This window comes from Triticum dicoccoides, chromosome 3B (assembly GCF_002162155.2).
Source record: "Triticum dicoccoides isolate Atlit2015 ecotype Zavitan chromosome 3B, WEW_v2.0, whole genome shotgun sequence".
NCBI classification, from domain to species: Eukaryota; Viridiplantae; Streptophyta; class Magnoliopsida; order Poales; family Poaceae; genus Triticum; species Triticum dicoccoides.
The window spans coordinates 702492263-702503392 of NC_041385.1; the positions used below are offsets into that span (position 1 = coordinate 702492263).

Below are 11130 nucleotides of genomic sequence, written 5' to 3' on the forward strand. Positions count from 1 at the left end.
GGAGTGCGCCTCCACTCGTACCGCTTCGGGCACGAGTGGTGAGGCTGACACTGGGCCCCACCAGTCAGGAGAGAGAGAGCAGGATTGAGATCAGAGGAGGGGCGGCGTTTCGCCGGAGCTCACACTGGCGATGAGGGAGTTTGGGGCTAGGCTAGAGGGATAGATTGGTGAAAGGGTCGAGAAGAGGTGTCTAGAGGGGGGGGGGTGATTAGACACTAAGTGCAAAAACTTACAGTTTTTAGTTTCTTTAATTTTAAGTGGAGTTTTGGCACAAGTTTAATAATCACAATACATCTCAAGCAAGCATGCAAAGAGTATATGCGCAGCGGAAAGTAAAGCATGCAACTTGCAAGGATGTAAAGGGATGGGATTGGACAATTCAAACGCAATTGGAGACACAGATGTTTTTGTCGTGGTTCCGATAGGTGGTGCTATCGTACATCCACGTTTATGGAGACTTCAACCCACGAAGGGTAACGACTGCGCGAGTCCACGGAGGGCTCCACCCAAGAAGGGTCCACGAAGAAGCAACCTTGTCTATCCTACCATAGCCGTCGCCCACGAAGGACTGGCCTCACTAGCGGTAGATCTTCATGAAGTAGGCGATCTCCTTGCCCTTACAAACTCCTTGGTTCAACTCCACAATCTTGTCGGAGGCTCCCAAGTGACACCTAGCCAATCTAGGAGACACCACTCTCCAAAAAGTAACAAATGGTGTGATGATGATGAACTCCTTGCTCTTGTGCTTCAAATGATAGTCTCCCCAACACTCAACTCTCTATCACAGGATTTGGATTTGGTGGAAAGAAGATTTGAGTGGAAAGCAACTTGGGGAAGGCTAGAGATCAAGATTCATATGGTAGGAATGGAATATCTTGGTCTCGACACATGAGTAGGTGGTTCTCTCTTAGAAAATGTAAGTTGGAAGTGTAGGTTCGTTCTGATGGCTCTCTCCACAAATGAAGAGGAGGTGGAGGGGTATATATAGCCTCCACACAAAATCTAACCATTACACACAACTTGCCAATCTCGGTGGGACCGAATTGAGAAACTCGGTCGGACCGATTTAACAAATCTAGTGACCGTTAGGATTTTCGGTGGGACCGACATGCAACTCGGTAGGACCAATATGGTTAGGGTTAGGGCATAACGTAATCTCGTTGAGACCGATTACACAAACTCGGCGGGACCGACTTTGGTAATAAGCTAACCAGAGAGTTGGTTAGGTAAACTCGGTGGGACCGATTCACTCATTTCGGTGAGACCGAAATGTTACGAAAGGGAAACAGAGAGTTTACATTGCAATCTCGGTAGGACCAGTTACACAAACTCGGTGAGACCGATTTTGGTAATGGACATACACAGAGAGATTACAATCCCATCTTGGTGATACCGAGATCCCTATCAGTGAGACCGATTTACCTAGGGTTTGTGGTAGTGGCTATGACATCTGATGATCTGAACTCGGTGGCACCGGATAGAAAGAATCAGTTGGGCCGAGTTTGACTTTTGGTTTAGGTCATATGTGGATGTGAGAAGGTAGTTGAGGGCTTTGGAGCTTGTCACTAAGCACTTTGAGCAAGAACCTCATTAAGCAACACCTCATCCCTCCTTGATAGTATTGGCTTTTCCTATAGACTCAATGTGATCTTGGATCACTAAAATATAAAATGTAGAGTCTTGAGCTTTGAGCTTGAGCCAATCCTTTTGTCCTTAGCATCTTGAAGGGGTTCCACATCCTCTAGTCCATGCCACTTCATCGTTGAACTTATCTGAAACATACTAGTTAAAAGTGTTAGTCCAACAAGAGATATGTTGACATTAATTACCAAAATCACCCAGGGAGCACTTGTGCTTTCAATTGGAAGCGGGGATCGTGGCGCACCTGCCTGTACCCGTGGCTTGGCGAGAGGTGGAAGGAGCTCGTCGCAGTCGAGCTCGCAAGCTTCGGTGGCGGACGGGGTTCACCGGAGAGGTGGAAGACGGAGGCTAGAGGCAGCTCCGAGGGCTTGGCGCGGTCCAGGCAGCTCCAGCAGACCACCAAGGCCCTGCCCAAGCAGCTGCTTGAGCTTGAGAGGCCCTGGAGAGCGGCAGCTGGCCTGTGGGGATCGTCGGAGTCCTCGGGTCGGGGCGACGGCCAGAGGCCTGCCCGACCAAACTGCGGTGGTTCTACATGTTCGTGGTGGTTGTATGGAGTGGTGCGTGGCCAGGATTCAAGTCGGGGTGGCTTTATATAGCCGGAGCAACAGAGGGGGGACATGTCGCCGCCGGAACACTCTAGATATGCAGTGAACATCGACGAGAGGCTCCAACGCGAGGGGATAGGGTGCAGCGTCAACGCCGGCGCTTGCCCACGCTCGCGGACGAACACAGGAGGCGGTTTGAGATGGGGACAAGCACAAGCACGCACTGTGTCGTTTTGGCCGCGACCTGACCGGTCTTGTTGTGGTGGCTCCGGCGTCGGCGAGCGCCAGGGAGGGGTCATGGGTGATGGGTCGAGGGTGGTGGCGCGGTGCGACAGTCGGCGGCGAGCGCTGGAACGTGCACGCGCGAAATAGAGCGCAAGGCGCCAGCCAGAGCGTGTCGAGACGCATGCCAGGCACCGTGTCCACGCACGGTCACCAAGCTGGCATGGTCAAAATGACGCCCAGAAGCGGCCAAACCTTGTCTACTCTCTCGACCGTGCAGTGTTTAGTCTAGGGGAGTTGATGGCTCATGCCCAGGTCGACCAGAAGTGACGCCACTTAGCTGACAAGTTTCTGTACATAAACTTGGTCGCCAAGTTTGGCCACCTTCTAGAAGGCCATTAGGATTGATCTCCTGGGGTTTAGGGTTTCTTAGGAGGGTGTTTAAGCTAAATAAAGATCAAGGCTAAAAGCTTAGGGAAAAATGCACTTGCTGTACAAAGTGCATTTCTGGTCCAGAAGTGAAAAGATTTTCTACAGCAAAAATATTACAAAAAGTGATGCAATATTTTTGCATACGAAGATGTGCCATGGTCCTAAGAATATTTAGGAATTATCTCAGATTTTTCTGAGCAAGAAAAATTGAGGTTGCTTTGGAGCACAAAGTTTTGAAATGAACTTAAGAGAGAAAATGAATATTTTCCTTTAAGGAAAAATATTCATTTTATTATTTTGGGAATTTGTGGGAGGCATAAGGTAGATAGGTCACTTGGGTGAAAACCAAGGATATGCCCAAGTGACAAGTCCATTTGAATTGATCCAAAAATCCAAATCAAATCAGGGCAAAAACCACGATGAAAACCAAGTCCGGAAAGAGAGAGAAGGCAAGTCCGGTAAAAAGAGAGAAGGCAAAATCCAGGCTGTCACACCGTCATCCACCACCTTGGTGCTCTCAGCGCGGCGTGGTCTAACGTGGTCAAGGAACGCCTTCCATCGGAAGAGGACTGTACGTGGAGAGGCTGACAGCTGGGTCCACGGCCGCATCAAGGAAGTGCCTCCTTATTACGCGCAAAATAATGATTCCTCCACCTGAGAGAGGGACCTACCGGAAGGGCCTCGAAGAAAACATTTCCCCCCTGACAGCTGGGACCCGCCAGCTACATCTTCGTACGCAGGGAAGTGTGTCCGTATTACGGGCAAAAAAATGATTCTTCCCCCTCACAATTGGGACCCACCAGGTATATCTTTGCACAGAAGGAAGTGCCTCCTTATCTTCCCTGACAACTGGGACCCGCCAGCTATATCTTCGCACGGAAGGAAGTGCCTCCTTATCCTCCCTCACAGCTAGGAGCCACCGGGTTGAACCGTACATCGGGTTGTCTGTCTGGTCGCGATCGTGTAGGTACATATGGGTCGATCGGTCTCTCTGCAGCGATGAACCATGTTCGACTAAGGAGATGCACGTGTCGTTGTAGAGGCACGGACGTAGCATGTCACGCAGTCCCGCCTATATATATCATGTACACGTACGTACGTCCACGCTGCAAGAAATTAAATACGACTACATACGTACATACGGGCGGGGTCTCAAATGCGTACTAGCGCATATGTACGGCCAGGACTCGTGTACATGGAGAGGCAACAGACGGCAGTGATATCATCCTGTTCATCGGCAGCTAACCGGGTGGGTCGGAACGGAGGAAACAATGTTATCTTCACCGAGAGCCAAGTGACTCGGTCGGAATGCATCCTATTCATCGGGAGCAAAGCCACTGGGTCAGAACGCGACGTGTTCATCGGGAGCCACCCGGCTTGGACGGAACAGCCGAAACAAGGCCTAGCGTACCGTAGAACGGAAGAAACGGGTCTTCTGTTCGACCATGTACGGTCGAAATGGGGTCTTATTCATTGGGAAGGGTCTGGCATACCGCAAAACGATGGAAACAGACTTTTGTTCGAGCTCCTATGGTCGAAATGGGGTCCTGTTGATCGGGAGGGGAGGGGCATACATCAAAACATAGGAAATGGACTTCTCTTCGACTTTCTACGGTCAAAACGGGGGCCTGTTCATCGGGAGGGGTGTGGCGTACTACAAATCGGGACTCCACAAGATACTATTAATCCACCGTCTACTGCCTCGCTCCAGCCTCCACGGGCTACTGTCCATCCACTGTCGACCTCCTCTAGCCTCCACATGCGACTGTTCATCCACGGCGTCTTCCTCTTGCCTCCACCAGCTAATGTTCATCCATAGGCTCCTGTTCATCCAGCCTTCACCGGCTACTATTCAACCACCCCTCCACGGGATACTGTTCATCTAGCCCTCCACCGGCTACTGTTCAACCAGCCCTCCATGAGGTCCTGTTCATCCACCCCCAACAGGCTCGACCGGGGTCCTATTCATCCAGCAGCAACGACCTCTACCCCCACGGGGTCCTGTACATCCAACCCCCAGCGGGAACAATTCATCCAACCCCCAACAACGCTCACTATTCATCAAGAGGCCGCAGGTTCGGTCGGCTTCAGTTAGCAGCAGTAGCAAAGGAATCGCTTGATCGGGTTCAGTTAACAGCCAGGGATCTATCGATCACTCGGGTTTAGTAACGTGTAGCCAATGTAAGCGCTCGGGTTTTGTAGGCGAACGCCTCACTCGGGTTCAGTTAGAGTGCAGTGCCTCGCACACACACGCGTACGTGTACGAGAGAAGTGCGCAAACCTCCGTGCTCGCTCGGTCCCGACCACCCACCGTAACTGGGAACTCCCCGAAATTTTCCTCGCCCTCGCTTCTACCATGATTTTTTCCGTCAGGGATGGCCCAAACAATGTCATGCAGGTGCGTCTCCTGCCCACCTAGGATGAAAAGCCCATTTTCTGTCATGATTTTTTGTCATAGAAGTAGGAGCCCACCACATCTATGATGATACCGGTTTTTGTGACAATTATCGCCATAGAAGTGTCATAAGCATGACAGGAAAAAAAATTGTTCAGCCAAAATGTCACGAATGTGTCTTTTTTTGTAGTGCAAGTGACACCTAACCATTCTAGGAGAGACCATTCTTAAAAAGGTAATAGATGGTGTGGTTGATGATGAACTCCTTGCTATTGTGTGTCAAAAGATCGTCTCCTCAACACTCAATCACTCTCTCACATATTTGGCATGGTAGTAGGAGAAGGATTAGAGTGGAAAACAACTTTAGGAGGCTAGAAATCAAGGATCAAATGGTTGGAGTGGAATCCCTTGATATCAACACGAGTGTAGGTGGTTCTCTCTTAGAAAATGGATATGAGAAGTGGTAGCTTCGTCCTAACTGCTCTCTTTGGGAGTAGGTGGTGTGGGTGAGATATATACATCCTTCACCAAAAATCCAACAATTACACACCTTTACGCACAACTCGGTGGGACCGAGTGAAAAACTCCGTGAGATTGATTAGTGTAAAGAGTTTCAACTTTATACGTTGCAGTGGGACCGGATGAGTCCACTCAGAGGGACCGATTTGTGAAGACCTAAGCACTATCAACACTTCGGTAATTCTGATCGATTTCACTCGGTAATTCCAAGATGAAGTCGATGGGTTACATAAAGCTTGCCAGTGCACTTCAATGGGACCAAATGCCATCTTGATGAGACCGAGTTTCTAGGGTTTAGGTAGTCGCTATGTCAAGTGTATCTCGGTGGGTCTGGGTGTATGTGTATCGGTGGGACCGAGATGAACTTTAGGGTTTTGGACATATCAGAATGTGAGGGTGTAGCTGAGGGTTTTCGAGCAATATCTTCAAGCACTTGAGCAAATGACTCATGATCAAAACCTCATCCCCTTTTAATAGTATTGGCTTTCCTATGGACTCAATGTGATCTTGGATCACTTAACCAAAAAATTAGAGTCTTGGAGATTTTGCCAATCCATGTTCTTTGCATTTTGAGGGGTATACTTACACATCCATAGCCAGACTATATTGAACTTTCCTGAAATAATCTTTGATTAGGCATTAGTTCAATTATGTATATGTTGTTATGAATTACCAAAACCACGCGGGGATTAGTTGTACTTTTAGTAAGTTTATTTTTCATGTTGCTGTAAGTATGGCTTGTAATGTGGTAACTCCACCTTTTATTTGTTTGTACTGTAGTTTGGAGCTTTTGGTCCTCTCATAGACCGGGAATCAATGAAAATATGTCATTTGTCTAAAAAACTAGTGCATGTTCAAGCACGGTGGATGATTTCTACAAAAAATGTTGGGACATACACATGGTGGTTGCTTTTTGTTCAGTTCTAAGAGTTTGATGTTTAAAAGTAGTCAATTTTGAAGTTTGAGGTTGTTTTTAGACTTTGAAGAGAACTCTTCCTTGAAAAAAGTACTCCTCGATCACTTTTCATCCTGGCTCCGCCCCATGACGTGGCAAAATGGAGCGCCCATTCGCACCTGCCTAGTTTAGAGCATCTACAATCAGACTTCTCAAATGCTCCATATATGTCTGGGAGGACGACTTGGTCAATGACCGAATGCAATATCTTGACCCATTAGCACCCCTCATACCGGTCTTATACGTCCAGGCTGGCCAGCATCCCCATATCTGGGGCCGATATGGGGAGTGCGCTCAGTCGTGTGTGCCTCCTCGGATCCGACCCACATTGGCCAAGTCGACCCCACATATATTCATCCCCATCCGCATCCCGGATGAAACCCTAGGCACTCCACTCCACTCCACTCGGCCCCGAGCTCCGTTCCGGCGATTTTTGGCCTTCTCCCACATGACGGGCAGGGATCCGACTCTGAGTTATCCAGATCCGTCAACTTGGACCTTGTCCCATGCAGGTACGAGGAGGCGATGGTCGTCTGCATGACTCTCTGCCACTCCCAAGAGGAGTCCATCCGACTGCGGCCGCCTCCATCCGGTGGGAATCCATTGCGTCCGCACAAGCGGCGCTTGGACCTGTCGGGGCTAGTGGCTCGAGACGCGTGACCGTGGCCTCGCGGGATGCAGTGACCACCATGTGGCGCTGCAACCCATGGATAGCGGTGCAACCCCTTAGGTGGTGCCTCGTCCCCATAGCATCGGGCTCCGAGTCGGAGGTCTATGCTGGCATGCCTCACGTCCCATTCTGCTGCAGACGCGCGGCATGCCCGTGCCAGGGTCATGGGCAAAGACGACAAGGGTGACAACAAGGGCATGTGCATCCATGTGTGAACTTTCTTCATATCTTTACTATGTAGAATATGTCAATTTTTGCTAGTATGATGGCATGTACTCCCTCCTCCGTTCCTAAATATAGGTCTTTGTAGAGATTTCATTATAGATCACATACAGATGTATATAAATGTATTTTATAGTGTAGACTCACTTATTTTGCTTTGTATGTAGTCCATAGTGAATGCTCTACAAAGACTTCTACCCTAATAATAAAGCAGCCAGCGCTTCTGGTCGTCTAAAATAATACCCCTAAAGTTGATATAAATTACCCACTATGCCACCTGTAACTGAACAAAACGATTCAGGCTTTTTTTTCAAAGTCACCGCCGTGATTTGTTATTTTACATATGTGATGCCAATATAGATCACACGCGCATAGGCACCGCAGTGGCTAACACAGACGCCCCTGTTCTTTTTCATTTAGTTTTTTTTTGTCTTTTCTTCCTTCTTTAAACTAATTAGGAATATTCATGCGAATTTTCAAAAAAAGAGAAATCATAAAATATATGTGAAATCAAAAAGTGTTTAGGAAATCATAAATTTTTCGCGGATTCAAAATTGTTGTGGTTTTGCAAAACTGTTCGCAAATTATAAAAAAATTCACGATTTGGAAAAAATGGTCGGGAGATAATATCATGTTCACGATTTTAAAAAATGATCGTGTATTCAAAACATATCCGGGAATCTAAAAAAAATGTCAATAAAATTTTAGAAAATTTTCAAAGAACTAAAAAAATTGAAGTTTTTTTCTCTTTTTTTCCCAGAAGTTCATCGATTCAAAAATGTTTGTTGAGTAAAAAAAATGTTCATGAATTTGAAAGCTATTCATGCATTTCAGAAAATGTTCGTGCTTTTTTTTGTTGAGAAAATCCAAAATTTCAATAAAAATGTTTGTCAATTTCAAAAATGTTCACCGATTCAAAAGTCTTTATGTCTAGGATTTGATTAGTTTATGGGAAGTCTTTATATGTCTAGCCATTGGGAGTAGTTCATGGTCGATGAAATTTGTTTCAAACTTTTAAACATTCCTTTGCGCAACATAATGACAAGTGTGGCGTGCAGTGACAAGCTCATAGCCTTTGGATTTACCTAGTCGAATGCATTGTGATCTCTTGGACATCGCGACCATCATTAGCGAGGATGGGAAGAAAACTAATTGGCAACATGGTGAGCCATCACGTTCCTATATGTCACGGTATTGAATCATACTTATTAGTTAGCACATAAACTTTTTGTCTCCCGTTGTAACGCATGGGCATCTTTGCTAGTATATTTAGAAAGAGGGAGTACGATGTAGTAGAGCATGTTAATTTTTGAGGATTTGATACTAAGGTACGGTCGTGAAAGCGACCGCGTCTATGACATTTAGTGGGCCGGATTAGATAGGGCTGTAGATGCTTTTAAGCTCTGTTTGTTTCTTGTTTTTGAGCATTTTTGTCTACAGGTTTGTGGTAATGGGTGACAAGACTCCCATACACGTGAAAATGGACAAAACTGGCTCTTATCTGAAACTTCAACACAAAATGACCCTAATCTGAATTTTTTCATCAAATGACCCCTTTTGTATGACGGCTGGGGCTAGGGCGCCATGCTAGATAGCACGACGCCCCGGGCTAGGGCGTCATGCTATTTGGCAGGGTGCCCTAGGCCGGGTGCCATGCTACATGTCGCTACCATGGCGCCCTTGCCTGGGGCGTCATGCTCTCTAGCATGGCGCCCTAGCCCCGGGCGTCATGCAAAAGAGGCCCATTTCATGAAATATTTTCAGATTGAGGCCATTTTGTGTTGAAGTTTCAGATAAGCGTCAGTTTGTCCATTTTGACCGCTTACACTTGCGGTAGTGGGTGACTGTACAAATCCTTATCCCCTTCAGGTCGGATTCCCCCATTTCCTGTCTCCTCCTTCCAGAAGTGACACAAACTCATCGGGCCCTCACACGCACGCACACATAGATAGGAGTAGATCCAAGCACTGTATGTGCACGGTGCACCACGGCGAAGTGACGGGGGCAGCGGACATGCACAAAGCCTGATGATGCACAGCTCAGATCCCACAAAGCGATCCACGCTCAGCGGAGCCTCGTGCGCACGTCCGGCCGGATCGGCGGACACGACGCGAGCAGTACTTGGCCATGGCACCGGCGGCGAATACGGCGCGCTGCCGCCTCCATTTATTCCGGCCAGAGCAGCGAAACGATAAGGACGCCGTGGCCTCGGCCTCGCCGCACTAGCGCCGCACAGGCCCAGGCGGCCTGACGCCCCAAAGGGAAGGATATCACTGTGCGGCCGGTGACCACCGGTCACGCCCGAACCCCAGACGTACGTCTACCACCAGCCGCCACAGTGCTGTGGAGGACCGCGATAGCATCCTGGACTGCAGCCAGTATTCTCAACCCGTTGCCAAATTTTTGCCACATTGCTGGATTAAACTTGCGACATGGATTTCTGCTGAACCCAGAAAATGCACCCCAAAATGTGGTGGCTGTCAGAGGCGACTGTTGACGGCGTAAGCAAAAATTTAGAAAGGTGACCACTGCTTCCACAGAACACTGACTACTGACCTGTGACTAGCTACTAGCTCCACGGCACCACCACCACACCTCCGTCCAACCTAAAACTTTCTACCCCTATCCAACAGCGAAGGATGATGAAAAAAAAACATTCTCACTGCGCCCACGAGGAGGCATCCTGGCCGTCCATCTCCATCGAGAGGCCCGACCTCCGGGACCCGGCCGCTCCCGGCTTGGCCACCGACCACTGCGACTGCTAGGCCACCGCGGCGTCCCCGTCCGGCAGCGGCGCGGGGGAGGGGAACCACTTGGCCTGCATGTAGCTGGACCGCCTCCACGGCGGGACGTCTAGACCGCTCTCCCGGAGCGAGCGGCGCGAGGCGAGGCAGAGCAGCGCCACGGCCTTCCGCAGCCTGTCCGGCGGGCCCACGAACACGGCGGGCAGCTGGGCCGAGAGGTGGGCGTACCATGGGGCCGGTCTAGCCAGCTGGAACTGGGACCTGAAATCTATGTCCACGATTAGCCTGGTCCGCCCGGCCCCGCCGTCCCCCGCCACGTGGACGTCGATGTACTCGTGGTCACCTGCAAGCGACATGGATGGATGGGTAGCTGGTTCAAATATCTCAGGCAGCTGCAGCTCATTGTTTCTTTTGGGGGAGCAAGTACTAGTGTGCTGCTAACCGGAACTACAAACACCACACATTTAGCATATCAACATGGTTAATCAGGACTACAGTTCTACCAGTGTGGATTTGAACAATAGTCAAATTAGTATGCATTAGAACATTAGTAAAATTAGTATGCATTTGAACATTTGAACAGTAGCATTGAAACTGAAACTAATATTACCAACAGTATATTACAAGTATGTGTTTTAACAGAGCTGTGAACCATTTGCTATTGAAAGAGTGGTGATGGCGACCAAGAAATGTCAAAAAATCCTTAATGGTGGCACTAAGTGTTTGCAGTGAAGTTTTTTCCTTTTTATTATCCTAAAAAAAAGACATCCTCATTGCTGTTGACA

General features: G+C 48.6%; 1 protein-coding gene across 1 annotated transcript in view; it reads right to left on the minus strand.

Annotated features, from left to right (window-relative positions):
• Positions 1-10105: 10105 nt before the first annotated feature.
• LOC119281896 overlaps positions 10106-11130 on the minus strand; it is a 2142-nt gene continuing 1117 nt past the window's right edge. The window contains exon 3 of the mRNA XM_037562302.1: positions 10106-10688. Within this exon, the coding sequence (XP_037418199.1) occupies positions 10363-10688 (326 nt within the window). The 3' untranslated portion in view covers positions 10106-10362. The remainder of the gene's footprint in view (positions 10689-11130) is intronic.